The sequence below is a fragment of the Mobula birostris genome, chromosome 4 (assembly GCF_030028105.1).
Source record: "Mobula birostris isolate sMobBir1 chromosome 4, sMobBir1.hap1, whole genome shotgun sequence".
Taxonomy (NCBI): Eukaryota; Metazoa; Chordata; class Chondrichthyes; order Myliobatiformes; family Myliobatidae; genus Mobula; species Mobula birostris.
In genome coordinates this window covers 3,105,262-3,123,099 of record NC_092373.1, presented here as the reverse complement: position 1 = coordinate 3,123,099, position 17,838 = coordinate 3,105,262, and the positions used below count along the sequence as shown (strand labels likewise).

The window sequence follows — 17,838 nt, the reverse complement described above, 5'->3', positions numbered from 1 at the left end:
GTAGGGTGAAATCTCTCCTCCCTACCTTTCTATGTCTGATGTATTATAATGTTAATCTGTTGGAAGACTGGCAGTGCTGGGGAAGAAGTCGGGGTTTCTTTCCTTTGGCATCTTCCAGTCAGCCTTATGCTGCGGTTTTCTTTATTGCAGACCTCCTGCCTACCGAACGGGTTCAGAAAACTTGGACCACAGGTCAAGCTCACAGCGCCCTTCACGTCCAGCCTCACGGCCCCCTGAGTCATCACAGAAAGGTACCGTACAGCCGCGCAGCGCCAATCCTCAGTGGGGGGGGGGAGTAAAGTGCTGGTGTTGGGATCAGGGTTCACCTTCAAATATTCTGTCGTATTGAAGTTCTGCATTTAGGGGTGGGGATGATGCCAACACTGGACATGTTGGATTCTAATGTTTTAATCCAAAGTTCTTTCAGAAGTCAGGAAAGAGACATAAAACTTCAAAGTTTCAATGTACACTTAATATCAGTATGTACACAGTATACAACCTGAAATTCATCCTCTTCACAGACATCCAGAAAACATCCCTGTAGAATGATAGAAACATCAAAGCCCCCTCCCTTCTCACAAGCAGCAGCAGCAAAACCATCGACCTCCCCACCCATGTCAGCAGAATCACTGACATCCCCCACTCCCCGCAACGTGAGCAACAGAAGGACCAAGGAGTCCATTGATCCAAAGTCCATCAAACAGCACAAACGAGCACTTCGGGGTCTCAGACAGTGCTCCCTCTCCCCAGTGAAGGACAGAGAGATAGAGGTTGCTCCTGCAACAGTGGGAGCTGTTCCAGTATTTCAATATTCCACGTTGCTTCTCCAAGCCCCCTGCCCCCATCTCAAGGACCAACAGACTTTCTCTCCATCAAAAGAGAGAGAGAGGGATCGCTCGAGTACAGGGGCCCTCCTCCAACTGTATCCAGCGATCAGCAACCACACTGCCGGCTGTCTTGGTTCCGGTCTCGATGTTTTAGTCTCCCACAATGTTCAGTCAGTGAAAGCGGTGAGGGATCGGATCGTCCACGGAGCCGGTCCCCAACTTCCAACCTCCCTGCCTCGAGGGCACCAATCTTCCAGGCTATTATCGTTTTATTAAGCACTAGTAGAGCAAAGAGAATTGGAAACGGAGAGTTAGTTAAGGTCTAATAGCTAAGAGCAAAGAGCAGCAGAAGAATAAGGCCTGTAAGATAGCGGTTTAGCCCTTCCTGTACCCCACAGATGAGAATCATTCCATCAAATATGTAGATAAAAGATAGCCAATCAGCCAGGCACGACTTAAATAGTGTGATGCTAGAGAAGGTTCCAGAATCATGCAAAGAACTGTAATCACTAATTCAAGTTCAATTGTCATTCAACCATTCATGAATACCGCCAAGCGATACAGCATTCATCTGGGGCCAAGGTGTAAAATATGGTACCAGCAGTCACACATGCATGTATCATGTAATCACGGTAACGGTAAAACATACAGTCACAACAATATAATATATAGCCCAAGTCTCTGAGTGTCATGGCCTGTAGGTTGATGGTGTAAGGAATGATTGCCCCAACACTGAACTGCTCCCACAACCTATGGATTCACTTTCAAGGATTCTTCATCTTATGTTCAAAGGTTCAAAGATCCAAAGGTCCAAAGGTCCAATTTAATGTCAGAGAAATATATACAATATGCATCCTGAAATACTTTTTCTTTGCAACCATCCTCGAAAACAGGAGTGGCCCAAAGAATGTTAGTTAAAAGTTAAAGTCTATCCCGAGCCTTATAGGCTTATCAGGCCAGTGCTTATGCCAGTTTCCGTGGCATGAAGCAACTGAGAGTACGAGACTTCCCCCCGACAGGACGCCAGTCTATCGTGAGGTTAACCCCCAGCATTTGCCGGTACCCGTTTTCAGCTGGGTGGACTGGAGCAGTGTATGGTTAAGTGCCTTGCTCAAGGACACAACACACTGCCTCGGCTAGGGCTCGAACACACGACCTTCAGTTCGCTAGTCCAACGCCTTAAACACTTGGCCATGCACCACACGGGCCCAAAGAATGAATGACAGTTAAATGTTTGAACCTCAAAGTCCCCCTCCCACCTCCCCTCTCTCCCATGTGTAAGCGGCAGCCAGCAACATTCCCCCTTCCCCCCACCGGCAAAAAAAAGCATCGACACCTGCCACCGAGCACTCAAGCATGAGCAAAGCAATAGCAAAGACACAGACTTGCAGTTACCCCAAAGACTTCACGTTTCACCCAGTACATGACATACCATAGGCTCTCTCTCTCTCCCTAATAAGGGAGAAGGAAGTGTCTCTGTTTTCACAGTGAGCGGGGAGACATAACAAACATCTCACTGGTTTACGATGTTGAAAGTCCATTACGTCGCTTTTTTCAAGCTCTGTGCCAGAAGAACTCAAAGGTCTTAGGTCTCCAAGCACACTGCCACAGATAATCCAATTCCCCCGACGACACACAGGTCTCCTGCTGTGACACCGACCCTCAGTCCGCCCCTCTCCAGAGCCCCGAGATCCGAGTTGGACTCTTAGGCCGAGCCCTCAGTGTGCCGAACAACAACGGTCAGTTATGAAACCCCAAGAGCGGCTCCCATTCTTGCAAGGAACCGAAGTCAGTGTGTAACTCCAGGTCAGGGTCTTCAAAAGAACCCTGAAAAGGAAAAATAAAGATATTAAAGATGGAAATAGAGCTGTTTCCAAAGATGCAAGCAAAGCAGTCGCTGTTTAGCAGCATCATTACTCCATTCTGCCTCTTCTCCTGGAGATATTTATTGCTTTTTTCTCTTCATATTTACCATGAACACCTGCAAGAAAATGAATCTCAAGGTTGTATATGCTGTACTGCACTGCATTGCTCTATGTTCTGGGTTATATCTGCCTCAAAAATAATTGCCAGTGTCAGAAAGTGGTAGAAAAATGATTGAGTATTTGAGATGAAAAGCACAGATGTGCGTAAGAATAAGCAAAATAAGTGGACTTGAGTCGACATATCCTCTGCCAGTAATGATGTTGGCACTTGCTGATGTTTTCACTTCACAAGTCCCGGTTTCCATTTTATCCCTGATCTGCCAACTGCACAGGCAGATCCCCCTTGGAGTCCAACCAGTCAGTATGACCTGATGCAAACTCCCAAGCTGCTGGGCCAGCAAGCCAGCACTAGGACTAAACCTGGCACACACACAATGGTTCCATTGAGAGATCAGCAAAGAGGTAAGCGGAGCTGTGTTATTTTAGTTGGTTTCAGTGTCTTTAATTCTTTACATGTGGTTCTACATGGAGCAGTGCAGCACAGTACAGAACCTTCGGCCCACAATGTTGAGCCGACCTTTTAACCTGCATCAAGATCAATCTAACCCTTCCTTCCCACATAACCCTCCAATTTTCTATCATCTATTTTAAATGTCCCTAACGTATCTACCTTTACCACCACTGCTGGCAGTGCATGTCAAGATACAAACTTATCTATGACATCCCTCAGTACTTTCCTCCAATCGTTTATTTACTGAGGTGCAGCACAGAATAGGTTCTTCTGGCCCTTTGAGCCACGCCACCTAGCAACCCCGAATTAAATCTAAACCAGGACAATTTACGATGACCAATTAACCTGATAACCAGTGTATCTTTGGACAGTGGGAGGAAACCGGAGAACTCAGAGAAAACCAACATTCCACAGGATGGACTTGTGGACTCCTTAGAGAGGATGTCGGAATTGAACTCTGAATTCCGACACCCTGAGCTGTAAGGCTGCCGCACTAACCGCTGTGCTACTGTGGCACCCCCCCCCCCCCCCACCACCATACCCTCTGGTATTGGCTATTTCTGCCCTGCTGAAGGCAATCCAGTCTCAAGTCCCTCTTTGCCCTTCTACTGTACTTCCCTTTGTAATGCTCACCCCCTACACTCCCATTCTCAGTTCAGTCCTGCCATGGGCTGCTTTCCTATCCCATGACATTCGGACTCCTTGAACTTAATGTCATTAACCTTGGTGGACTCTGGAGATTTTGATCCAGAAGTCAAGGAAGAGGCACAAAACTTTGTTGTTTCACGCTTGTTTTATTAAGTGCTTTAAGAACAATGGAAACAAAAGCAGAAGCTGGTAGCAGAATGCTTAACGACAAAGAAAATAAGGTGCTAAAATTAAGAAGATAAAGATACTAAGATTAAAATGGTTCCGCTTTGTGTTTGGCTACCTTATACTATGGAGATGAGGAAAATTTCTATTTAAATCTGTAGATAAGAACTAACCAATTAGAAGGGGAGGGAGGGGAGGGGAGGGAACGTCGACTCAGACCATGAGAGGCCTGCGTCGGGCATTTTCATGCCTTACAAGGCACAGATTGGAAGTCTATGTGGGGCGCCACTCCTCGCACAGACTCTAGAGCAATGTGTGGTTAAGTGCCTTGCTCAAGGACACAAACACGCTGCCACAGCTGAGGCTCGAACTAGCGACCTTGAGATCACTAAACGAACGCCTTAACCACTTGGCCACGTGCCCACACAACCAATTAGAAAGCACTTGTTCAAATACTGCATTGCTCTTGTTAATCAAGAGCAATGATGCACATGTGATAAATTGCGGAACAAAGAAACTTCAAGCTTTCCGGAATTATCCCTTGTAAAGTCACTGGAGGCACTTTAAGCTGTCATATGCATATAAGAACTATCTAAAATACAAGCAGATAATGGTTAAACTGCAAAGAAAATAATTAAACAGTCAAACATAAGAATTAAACTGTTGGATCTATCACCCTTCACTCTTGAACATGGTGACCATAAACCCTCCTTGTCTCACTTTTGAATGATTCCCATGTAATATTGACTTACCCATAAACAACTGCTCCCACTGCCTTTGTCACCTGCCCTTCTTTCCAATTCACATTAATTTATCACATGTGCATCAAAACATACACTCTGCCAATTGGCTCTGGGTCTGTAATTGCTGGGGTGTAGAAGAATGAGGGGGGATCTCATTGAAACACATTGAATATTGACAGGACTCAATAGAGAGGATGTTTCCTATAGTCTGGAAGTCTAGGACCAGAAGGCACAGCTTTAGAATTGAGGGATGTCCATTTCAAACGGAGATGAGAATGCCTTTAGCCAGAGAGTGGTGAATCTGGGATTTATTACCACAGATGACCGTGGAGGCCAAGCCATTGGGTATATTTAATGCGGAGATTGATGGTTTCTGATTAGTCAGGGCATCAAATGTTATAGAGAGTTGTGCAGAGGCTCCTTACGGACGATGTCTGAATTGAACTCCAAACTCTGATGCTCTGTGCTGTAATAGCTAACTGCTGAACCACTATGGTGCCCAAGTAAATACAAACCTGTGAATCTGATATCAGTGAGGCTCCTTAAGGTAGTCATAGCCAGTGGGGTGGGGGGCGGGGGTGGTAGTGGATATAAGTGCCCACTATCTCTTAAATACTCCCAGTGGAGTATGTCTCAAATTACATCTTACAACCGTCTAGCTCCTGGCCTTCACATGTGGCTTAGCTCCTAAGCCTGGCAGAGCCATTTGTTTAGACAGAAGGCAGTAAAACAATCGCTTTGGCAGATGGAGCTCATCAGCCATGAAGAAGGAAAACACTGATAGAGTCAAAGAATCATAGAACACTACAGCACAGAAACCTGACCTTAAGCCCATCTAGTCCATGGCGAACTATTAATCTGCTTAGACCCTTCAACCTGCACCCCAACCATAGCTCTCTGTACTCCTCCCATCCACGTGCCTATCCAAACTTATAAATGTTGAACTTGAGCTCGCATGCAGCACTTGCACCAGCAGCTCATTCCACACTCTCATGACCCTCTGAGTGAAGAAGATCCCTCTCATGCTCCCTTAAACATTTCACTTTTCACCCTTAACCCATGACCTCTCATTGTAGTCCCATCCAACCTCAGTGTAAAAAGCCTGCTTGCATTTATCCTACCTATACCCCTCATAATTTTGTATACCTCAATCTCCCCTCAATCTTCTACGTTCTAGGGAATAAAGTCCGAACCTATTCAATCTTTCCAAAAATTAAGTTCTCAAATCCCAGCAACATCCTTGTAAATTTTCTCTGTACTCTTTCGACCCTGTTTACATCTTTCCTGTGGGTAGCTGAACAAAACTGAACACAATACTCCAAATTAGGCCTCACCCTTTTCTTTTACAACATCAGCAAACATCCCATCTCCTGTGTAAGGCCGGGGTGTCAAAAGATTTCTTTACAACCCGATCTACCTGTGACAGTACTTTTGAGGAATTATGGATCTCGGTTCCCAGATCCCTTTGTCCTGCCACACTCTTCAGTGCCTTACTGCTCACCATGTAAGACCTACCCTGGTTGGCCCCACCGAAGTGCAACGCCCCATACTTGTCTGCATTAAATTCCATCTGCCATTTTGCAGCCAAGTTTTCCAGCTGATCCAGATCCCACTGCAAGCCTTGATAGTCTTCCTACTGTCTACGACACTCCCAGTCTTGGTGTCATCTGTGAAACTGTTGATCCAGTTTACCACATTATCACTCAGATTGTTGATATAGATGACAAACAACAATGTACTCCGTACCGATCCCCGTGGCACACCACTAGTCACAGGCCTCCAGTTAGAGAGGCAACCATTCTTGGCTTCTCCCGCAAAGCCAATGATTAATCCAATTTACTACCTCAGATTGTGGGACCTTGTCAAGGGCCTTGCTAAAGTCTATGTAAACAACATCCACTCCCTTGCCTTCGTCACCTTTCCTGGTAACTTCCTCGAAAAACTCTGTAAGAATGGCTACACACAAACTAAAGCACACAAAACCATGTTGACTATCCCCAATCAGTCCCTATCTATTGAAATACTTAGGTATACGGTCCCTTAGAATGCCTTCCAATAACTTTCCCACTACAGATGTCAGGCTCACTGACCTATAATTTCAAGGCTTATTCTTAAGAGCCTTTCTTAAACAACGGCACAACATTAGCTATCCTCCAATCCTCTGGTACCTCATCCGTGGCTAAGGGTGTTTTAAATATCTCTGCTAGGGCCCCTGTAATTTCTGCGCTTGCCTCCCACAGGGTCCGAGGGTACATCTTATCAGGTCCTCATTGAATCTCATTGAAAACTTCCGAATGTTGAAAGGCCTAGACAGAGTAGATGTGGAAAGGATGTTTCCCATGGCAGGGGAGTCTAGGACATCCTCAGGATTATGGGGCGTCCATTTAAAACAGAGATGTGGAGAAATTTCTTTAGCCAGAGGGTGGTGAATTTGTTGCCACCTGTAGCTGTGGAGGCCAGGTTGTTGGGTTTACTTAAGGGCAGAGATTGATAGGTTCTTGATCGGTAACTGCATCAAAGGTTACAGGAAGAAGGCCGGAAAATGAGGTTGAGGAGGAGATAGAAAAAAGGATCAGCCGTGATTAAATGGCGGAGCAGACTTGATGGGCCAAATGGCCTAATTCTGCTCTTATGTCTTACAGTCTTATGGCCTTATAGTCCTGGGGATTTATCCACCCTGATTTGCCTCAAGACAGCAAACACCTCCTCTTCTGTAATCTGTATGGGATCCATGAAGTTGATGCCACTTTGCCTCACCTCTGTAGACTCTGTGTACGTCTCCTGAGTACATACAGATGCAAAGTATTTACTTAAGGTCTTGCCCATCTGTTTTGGCTTCACACATGGATTACCATTCTGATCTTCCAAAAGACAAATTTTGTCTCTTGCAATCCTTTTGTTCTTAACATATCCCTTAGGATGCTCCCTTCATCTTGTCTGCTAGAGCAACTTCATGCCTTCTTTTAGCCTTCCTGAACTCCTTTTTAAGTGTTCTCTTTCATTTCTTATACTCCTCAAGTACCTCATTTGTTGCTACCTGCTGTGTGCCTCCTTATTTTTCTTAACCAAAGCCTCAATATCTCCCAAGCCAAGGTTTCCTAAACCTGTAATCCTTGCCTTTTACTCTGATAGGTACATATAAACTCTGTACTCTCAAAATTTCTGTCCAGGTCCCACCTTCCCTGCAATTCATATTCAAAAACTAAGCCCTCCTGCTGCACCATTTCCTTAGCTATATGTTAAGAGAGGTTGCTGAAGAGAGGACAAATGCATTGGTCATGATCTTTCAAGAATCACTTGATGCTGGCATGGTCCTGGAGGACTGGAAGGTTACAACTGTCACTGCACTCTTTAAGAAGGGGGGAAGGCAAACGAGAGGAAATTTTAAGCCAATTAGCCTAACCTCAGTGGTTGGGAAAATGTTGGAGCCTATTTTTAAGGATGAGGTTTCAGGGTACTTGGAGACTAATGATAAAGTAAGTCAAAGTCAGCATCGTTTCTGTAAAGGGAAATCTTATCTGACAAATCTATTAGAGTTCTTTGGGAAAGTTACAAGCCGGGTGGACAAAGGAGAGGCAGTGGATATTATTTACTTGATTTTTCAGAAGGCATTTGATAAAGTGCCACACATGAGGCTGCTTAACAGGATAAAATCCTGTGATGTTACAGGAAAGATACTGGCATGGATAGAGGAATAAAGGGAGCTTTTTCTGGTTGGCTGCCCGTGACTGGTGGTGTTCCTCAGGGATCGGTATTGGGATCACTACTTTTCACGTTATTTGTCAATGATTTGGATAATGGAATTGATAGCTTTGTGACAAAGTTTGTGGATGATACGAAGATAGGTAGAGGAGTGGGTAGTGTTGAGGATGCAATGTGATTGCAGCAGGAGTTAGACAAATTGTAAGAATGGGTAAAAAGTGGCAGATGGAATACAGTGTTGGGAAATATATGATAATGTATTTTGGTAAAAGGAACAATAGTGCAGACTATTATCTAAATGGTGTGAAGGTTCAAACATTAGAGGTGCAGGGGAACTTAGGAGTCCTTGTGCAAGTGACCCAGAAGATTAATTTACAGGATGAGTCTGGTAAGCGCAGTGTGGCATTTATTTCAAGGGGAGTAGAATATAAAAGAGAGGAGATTATGCTGAGACTTTATAAGACACTAATCAGGCTGCACTTGGTATTGTCAACAGTTTTTGGCCCCATATCTCAGAAAGGATGTGTTGTCAGTGGAGAGAGTCAGAGGAGGTTCACAAGGATGATTCCGGAAATGAAGAGGTTAGCATATGAGGAGCGTTTAGCAGCTTTGGGCCTGTACTCACTGGAATACAAAAATGGGTGGAGGAGCGGGTAGTGTTGAGGAAACAGAGAACCTGCGGAGAGACTTAGGTAGTTTAGGGGAATCGGCAAAGAAGTGGCATATGAAAAGCAATATTGGAAAGTATATGGTCAAGCACTTTGGTGGAAGAAATAAATGGGCAAATTATTATTTAGATGGGGAGAGAATCCAAAATGCAGAGATGCAAAGGGACTTGGGAGACCTTGTCACGATACCCGAAAGGTTGACCTCCAGGTTGAGTTGGTGGTAAAGAAGGCGAATGCAATGTTGGCATTCATTTCTAGAAGTATAGAATATAAGAGCAGGGATGTGATGTTGAAGCTCTATAAGGCAATCATGAGACCACACTAAAAGCAGGAATAAAGACTAGAACTTCAACCAGATTTCCCATTTATCCTTTAGACTGGATACTGGATTTGCACAGCTCCTGATCAGGGCTAACACTGGGATGCCACAGTAGCATAGCAGTTAGTGTGTGCTTTTACAGCTCAGAGCATCGGAGTTCAACTCCAGTGTCCCCTGTAAGCAACTTTGTATGTTCCTTCTTGTGAGCATGTGGGTTTCCTCCAGGAGCTCCGATTTCTTCCCACAGTCCAAAGACGTACGATTTTGTGGTTAATTGGTCATTGTAAATGGTCCTGTGATTAGGCTAGGGTTAAATCAGTGGGTTACTGTGTAGCACGGCTCGAAGGGATGAAAGGCCCTGTATCTGTAAATAAAAAATACTCTCCCTTGAACTGACCTCCGGGATTTCAGGACGGTGTCTATCAGTTACCACTTTGTGCTGAGCAGTTATTAATTGGAGTTTGTGTTCAGCTTCCTATTACAGGCAATGACTGAAGAGAAACCAGCAAGCTTTCTAAACGAAGAGGATTAAGGTTGTGAGAGTTTCGCCTGTGGATTGGGCCAGCATTCCTGGGCTAAACGCAGCCTGTACTTCCTTTGACTCATCAACGCAGGGACATGCAGCACACCGGAATGTAGTGAGGCAGTGCACAGCAATTTGTCTTACAATTTTAGTCTTCACCATTGATGTGTTTGCACAAACAGCAGGAGAGAGACCTTCTGAAATGCTTTTTTAAATTAACAATGTTAAGTTGTACTAACCTTTTATATTTTTTTTTGTTAACCAATTAACCAGGGCTTCAGTTGGTCTTTGCAGCACTCTGCTCACCTTGCAATGGCTTGCATCTACAGCAGAACCCTCTCTCCCTTGTCTGCTCCTCATCCATCTTAGCTTCACCATCAAAACGATGCAGTAAATTTAAGGCTGGTGGAATGATTGATTTTAATAGCCGAGGAAGTGAGTTCAAAAGTCAAGAGGTTACGTTGCAACTTTATAAAACTCTGGTTAGTCCAGTCTGGAGTTTCGAAACCAGTTCTGGTTGCGCCACTACAGGAAGGATGCTGAGGCTTTGGAGAGGTGAAGAAGAGGTTCACCAGTATGTTACCTGGTTTAGAAGGCATGTGCTATCATGAGAGGCTGGACAGGCTTGAGTTGTTTTCTCCAGAGGCTGTGGACAGCTCTGATAGAGATTTATAAGATTATAAGATGCATAGATGGAGTAGTCAGACAGTATCTTTTTCCCAGGGTTGAAACATACCAGAGGACATGATTCAAGGTGAGAGGGGGTAATTTCAAAAGAGATGCGAAGGGTGACTTTTTTATACAGACAGGTGGGCCTGGAATCTGCTGGCTGGGTGGTGATAGAGGCAGATACACGAAGGACATTTAAGACATGTTTAAATTGACATGGATATGAGAAAGATGGAGATATGGGCATTGTGTAGGTAGGAGGGATTAGTTCTTGAGGATTTTTGATTTATGTTTTAGCTGATTACTGTGCTGTACTGTTCTAAATTCTATATATTACTTGATACCTGAAGGCCCGGCACACACTCCTGATGTGTTGTGACCATTCTGTTAGAGTAGAAATGTTCCTGCAGAAGAAACTGATGTCTCAGAAATGTACATACTGTTATTGTCAGATTACTTTTGGTAATTTTGCATATTTTATTTTATTTTGTTTATTTAGTGATACAGGGCAGAGTGGCCCTTCCAGCCCTTTGAGCTATGCCACCTCAGAAACCTCCGATTAACCTTAATCTAATCACAGGACAGTTTACAATGACCAGTTAACCAACCTGATACGTCCTTGGACTGTGGGGGGAACATGGAAGACCCGGTGAAAACCCACATATTGCACAGGCAAAATGTAGAGAGTCCTTACAGAACGGCGCCGACATTGAACTCCGAACTCCAGAATACTGTGATAGCATCACACTAACCGCTACACTACCGTGGTGCCCAATCTGTTTAATGTGCACACATTCCCATCAACAGTATGTTTCAGTGTGCACATTTAAATCAGAAATTGACAGTGAATACCTTTAAAAAAAAATATTAAACCATAAAATTTACTGAATTAGGCCATTCAGCCCATTGAGTCATGGCTGACTTATGATCCCTCTTAGCCCCATTCCCCTGCCTTCTCCCTGTAGCATTTGCCCAGACTAATCAAGAACCTATCAACCTCTGCTTTAAATATACTCAGTGACTTGGCCTCCACAGCCATCTGTGGCAATGAATCCCACAGGTTCACCACTAAAGAAATTCCTTACCATTTCGGTTCAAAATGGATGCCCCTGTCTTGAGGCTGTGCCATTTAGTCCTAGACTCCCCCACTATAGGAAATATCCTCTCCATATCCACTCCTTCTTGGCCTTTCAATAATATTGTCATATTATCCATCTCTAATTATATCCTGATCATTAATCCTGTCCCTCAGTATAATGGTAGGCTCTTCTTCTTCCACCCTGGGAAAATGTCTCTACTATCCACAGCATCTATGTTTCTTATCATCTTGTATACTAAGTTTGCATTATCAGTTTGCCCTAACTGTGGCCACAAAATTTTATGATCACTATATAAAAATAATTATTGATAAAAGAATTGTGAATTACTGGCTTAAACATGAAAGATAGATTGATGTGAATCCCTTTGGCCCACAATGTTGTACCAAACCAATTAAACTAGTAATCGATTGGCCAAATAAACTATTCCTTTCTGCCTACACAATGTCCATATCCTTCCATCTTCCTCACATTCATGAGCCTATCTAAACGTCTCTTAAAAGTCTCTAATGTATCTGCCTCTACCACCAGCCCAGGCACGCACCTTTCTCTGTTTAAAAAAAAACTTGCCTCTCACATCTCTTTTGAAATTACTCCTTCTTACCTTGTCCTCTGGTATTATACATTTCAACCTTAGGAAAACGATACTATCTTTGCCTCTCAAAATATCATAAGACCATAAGATATAGGAGCCAAAGTAGGCCATTCGGCCCATCGAGTCTGCTCCGCCATTCAATCATGGGCTGATCCAGTTCTTCCAGTCATCCCCACTCCCCTGCCTTCTCCACATACCCTTTGATGCCCTGGCTAATTAAGAACCTATCTGTCTTTGCCTTAAATACAGCCAATGACTTGGCCTCCACAGCCACTCGTGGCAACAAATTCCACAGATTTGCCACCCTCTGACTGAAGTAATTTCTCCGCATCTCTGTTCTAAACGGACGACCTTCAATCCTGAAGTTGGGCCCTCTTGTCCTAGACTCCCCTACCATGGGAAATAACTTTGTCATATCTAATCTGTTAAGGCCTTTTAACATTTGGAATGTTTCTTTGAGATCTCCCCCCCACCCCCATTCTCCTGAACTCCAAGAGCTACCAGGCGTTCCTCATACGGTAACCCTTTCAATCCTGGAACCATTCTTGTGAATCTTTCCTGAACCTTCTCCAATGTCATTAAATCATTTCTAAAATAGGGAGCCCAAAGCTGCACACAATAATCCAAGTGTGGTCTCACGAGTGCCTTATAGAGCCTCAACATCCACATCCCTGCTCTTGTATTCTATACCTCTAGAAATGAATGCCAACATTGCATTCGCCTTCTTCACCACCGACTCAACCTGGAGGTTAATCTTTAGGGTTTCCTGCACAAGGACTCCCAAGTTCCTTTGCACCTCTGCATTTTGAATTCTCTCCCCATCTAAATAATAGTCTGCCTGTTTATTTCTCCCACCAAAGTGCTCGACCATACACTTTCCAACGTCGTATTTAATTTGCCACTTCTTTGCCCATTCCCCTAAAATATCTAAGTCTCTCTGCCGGTTCTCTGTTTCCTCAACACTACCCGCTCCTCCACTTTTCTTTGTATTGTCGGCAAATTTAGCCACAAATCCATAATACTGTAGTCTAAATCATTGACGTACATCATAAAAAGCAGCAGTCCCACCCCAACCCCTGTGAAACTCCACTGGTAACCGGCAGCCAGCCAGAATAGGATCCCTTTATCCCACTCTCTGCTTTCTGCTGATCATCCAGCGTTCCACCCATGCTAGTAATTCCCCTGTAATTCCATGGGCTCTTATCTTGCTAAGCAGCCTTGTTAAAGGCCTTCTGAAAATCCACGTACAGCATGTCTACTGCATATCCTTTGTCTACCCTGCTTGTAATTTCCTCGAAAAATTGCAGTAGGTTAGTCAGGCAGAATTTTCCTTTCAGGAAACCATGCTGGCTTTGGCCTATCTTGTCATGTACCTCCAGGTACTCTGTAATCTTATCCCTAACAATCGATTCCAACCACTTCCCAACCACTGATATCAGGCTAACAGGTCTATAGTTTCCTTTCTGCTGCCTCCCGTCCTTCTTAAATAGCGGAGTAACATTTGCAATTTTCCAGTCATCCAGTACAATGCCAGAATCTATTGATTCTTGAAAGATCATTGTTAATGCCTTTGGTCAGGTCACTCGTCTGAGTGCTACTGGTACCATGTAACCCAGTACTACCTGTCGTATGGTCGGGTGGTCGATGACTAAACTGGCTCCCCCACCAGGCTTGCCTGGTGAGGAGGGTGGCTAGACACCCTGCAGGACGAAAAACAAGACCTGTCAAAGGGTGGATGAACCCTCTCGTAGGGTAAACGGCCATCTAACAAACACGTGCCGTGAAGCGCAGAAAGGGCTCCCTTGCATCGAAGCTTGGTCTGGCCATTCACTGCAACAGAACTTCCCCCAGCCGTCTTGGACCCCACCATGCTGCTGGATCTGGGAGGGGATGTCGAGAGGGTGGGTCTGGACCTGTGCAACCCCCTACTCACCTAAAATCCACTCACGCACACGCTGTTCCTTTCTGACGAGTGGGGTACTGACTGACTGAGAGGGACCATCATCATCCTATTGGGATGGATAGCCAGAGAATGCCTCCGCAAACTCTCCAGCTACTTCCTTCAGAACCCGAGGGTGCATTCCATCAGGTCCAGGAGACTAATCTACCCTCAGGCCATTAAGCTTCCTGAGCACCTTCTCAATCGTAATTTTTACTGCACATACTTCACTTCCCTGACACTCTTGAATGTCCGGTATATTGCAGATGTCTTCCACTGTGAAAAATAATGCAAAATACGCATTCAGTTCTTCTGCCATCTCTGTGTCTCTCATTACAATATCTCCAGCGTCATTTTCTATTGGTCCTATATCTGGCCTCAACTCTCTTTTACCCTTTATATACTTAAAAAAGCTTTTAATATCTTCTTTGATATTAAGAGGATAGAAGATTGTCTTTATTTATCTAACACACGTACATCGAAACAGTGAAATGTATCGTTTGTCTCAACGAAAAACACAAAACAAGGATGTGCTGGGGCAGCTCACAAGCACTGCCATGTTTCTGAGGCTAACACAGCTCACCCACAACTCACTAACTCACTAACACAGCTCACCCACAACTCACTAACACAGCTCACCCACAACTCACTAACTCACTAACACAGCTCACCCACAACTCACTAACACAGCTCACCCACAACTCACTAACTCACTAACACAGCTCACCCACAACTCACTAACTCACTAACACAGCTCACCCACAACTCACTAACACAGCTCACCCACAACTCACTAACACACTAACTCACTAACACAGCTCACCCACAACTCACTAACACAACTCACTAACACACTAACACAGCTCACCCACAACTCATGACCTTCTTAGCTTCCTTCTGTAAGTTTTTAAAAGCTTCCCAATCCTCTATCTTCCCAGTAGCTTTGGCTTCCTTGTATGCCCTCTCTTTTGCTCTTACTTTGACTCTGACTTCACTTGTCAGCCACGGTAGCATCCATCTTCCATTCGAAAATTTCTTCTTATTTGGAATATATCTATCTTACACTTCCCTAATTTTTTGCAAAAATTCCAGCCATTGCTGCTCTGCTGCCCTTCCTGCTAGTGTCCCTTTCAAGTCAACTTTGGCCAATTCCCCTCTCATGCCATTGTAATTTCCTTTATTCCACTGAAATACTGACACATTGGAATTTAGTTTCTCCTTCTCAAATTTCAAAGTGAACTTGATCATATTGTGATCACTGTTTCCTAAGGGTCCTTAAGCTCTATTATCACCTCCAGATCATTGCACGACACCCAATCAACCACAGCTGTTCCCCTAGTGGGCTCAACAACAAGCTGTTCTAAAAAGCCATCTCATAGACATTCTACAAATTCTCTCTCTTGAGGTCCAATACTGGTCTGGTTTTCCCAATCCACTTTCATTTTAAAATCCCCAATGATTATCATGACATTGCCCTTCTGACACACCTTTTCTATCTCCTGCTGTAATTTGTAATCCACATCCTGGCTGCAGTTTGGAGGCCTGTATACAACTGCCATTAGGGTCCTTTTACCTTTGCCATTACAAACCTCTATCAGATCTCCCCTCAGCATCCGCCTGTCCGGAGAAAACAACCCAAGTTTGTCCAGCCTCTAGTTAAAGCACATGCCCTCTAAACCAGGCAGCATCCTGATAAACCTCTTCTGCACCCTCTCCAAAGCCTCGACATCTTCCTATAATGGGGTGACCAGACTATATGCAATACTCCATGTGTGGCCTAACTAGAGGTTTATATAGCTATAAGTTGTGAATTAGTGGCCTACTTGTCCTGTAGACTCACCCTGGTAGAGCCTATCTAGCTGAAATCTTAAGAAAGGATGCATGAACATTTTTTTTCATGGATTTGCAATGTCACTTGTTCACATTCTGCTGTGTTACTGCTTGACTGGGTGGAAGAATGTTTTATTTATTCAGATCCACAAGGCTGTGTTCAGCAAATTCTCAGGTATAGGTGGCTCATGGCCATCTTAAGCGAATCCAGTTGCTAAAGGTGTACGGGATCAGTCGGCCTTGTCCGGACAGAATGAAATATCAGTGAGTGGCAAACTGCTGGGCTCTGTTTACCGAGTATAATGTGACTTCAAAATGTACACTCTTCACAAACTGGTAATATTTTTGATAAAAGCATCGACCATGGAACCAGCCCTTTGGCCCAGAATGTTGTCCTGAATCAATTAAATTAGCAATCAAATGGCCAACTAAACTAATCTCTTCTGCCTACACAATGTCCTCCTCACATTCATGTGTCTATCTGTCTCATCGAAACGTCTCTGTAAAAAGTCTCTAATGTATCTGCCTCTACCACCACCACAGGCAGCACAGTCCAGGCACCCACCACTCTGTGGAAGGAGAAAAGTTACTTAGTCCTCACATCTCTTGGGAAATTACCCCCTCTCACCTTAAATGCAAGCCCTCTGGTATTAGGCATTTCATTTCTGGGAAATAGATATTGTCTCTCTACTCCATCTATGCCTCTCATAAATAATAAACCTCTATCAGATCTCCCCACAGCCTCTGCTGAGCTTGTTTCATCCTAACCAGTATCTCGCTATTCCCAAATGTCCAAAGATCCCAAACTCTCCAAACCGTTGTCCATCAAACGAACTTTGCTTGGTTGTGTAGCAAATGGTTATAATGTAACTTGCAGCTTTTATGGAAAGAGCTGTTCCATCAGCAACTGCACCCCCCCCCCCCACCTACCCCCGCATCCCCTCTGGTTGGTGAAGCAGCCGCCCTCCTGCAAATACTGCATGTTGCATGTGTGTGTTGTCAAGTAAGTGTAAGCCACTGGTACATGTTGTGTGTGTTTCAAGCTGCCTTGTGCATGTTGAGCAGTTGGGGGTGAGCAGAGGCCTTACACGGCCAAGTTGTGAGGTCCGGCTGAAGCAGGTGACCCATTTCTTTAAGCAACACACACAAACGTTGGAGGAACACAGCAGCTCAGACAGCATCTATGGAAATGATTAAACAGTCAACATTTTGGGCCGAGGCCCTTCATCACAACTGGAAAGCAGGGGGGAAGATGGCAGAATAAGAAGGTGGAGGGAAGAGAAGAAGGACAAGCTGAAAGGTGTAGGTGAAGTCAGGTGGGTGGGGGAGCGGGTGAAGTAAAAAGCTAGGTTATGTGGAAAACGTAAAGGGATGGAGAAGAAGGGATCTGATAGGAGAGGAGAGTGGACCATGGGAGAAAGGGGAGGAGGAGGGGCATCAGGGAGAGGTGATAGGCAGGGGAGGGGAGGAGGTACAAGGGGAGCCAGAGTGGAGAACTGAACAAGAGGGAAGCAGGAGGGGAAAAAATTGCTGGAAGTTGGTGAAATCGATGTTCATGCCATCACTACCTAGAAGGAATATGAGGTGTTGCTCTTTCCACCTGAAGGTGCCCTCATTGTGGCAGAAGCGAAGACCATAGACCATTTATTCAAGAGTAATTTGTGACTGTTTTAATTC

General features: G+C 44.5%; 1 protein-coding gene across 1 annotated transcript in view; it reads left to right on the top strand.

The window, feature by feature from the left end:
* ccdc50a (coiled-coil domain containing 50a) overlaps nt 1-17,364 on the top strand; it is a 148,923-nt gene extending 131,559 nt beyond the window's left edge. The window contains exons 10-11 of the mRNA XM_072254863.1: nt 151-251; nt 9,980-17,364. Coding sequence (XP_072110964.1) covers nt 151-251; nt 9,980-9,999 — 121 coding nt within the window. The 3' untranslated portion in view covers nt 10,000-17,364. The remainder of the gene's footprint in view (nt 1-150; nt 252-9,979) is intronic.
* The last annotated feature ends 474 nt before the right edge of the window (nt 17,365-17,838 follow it).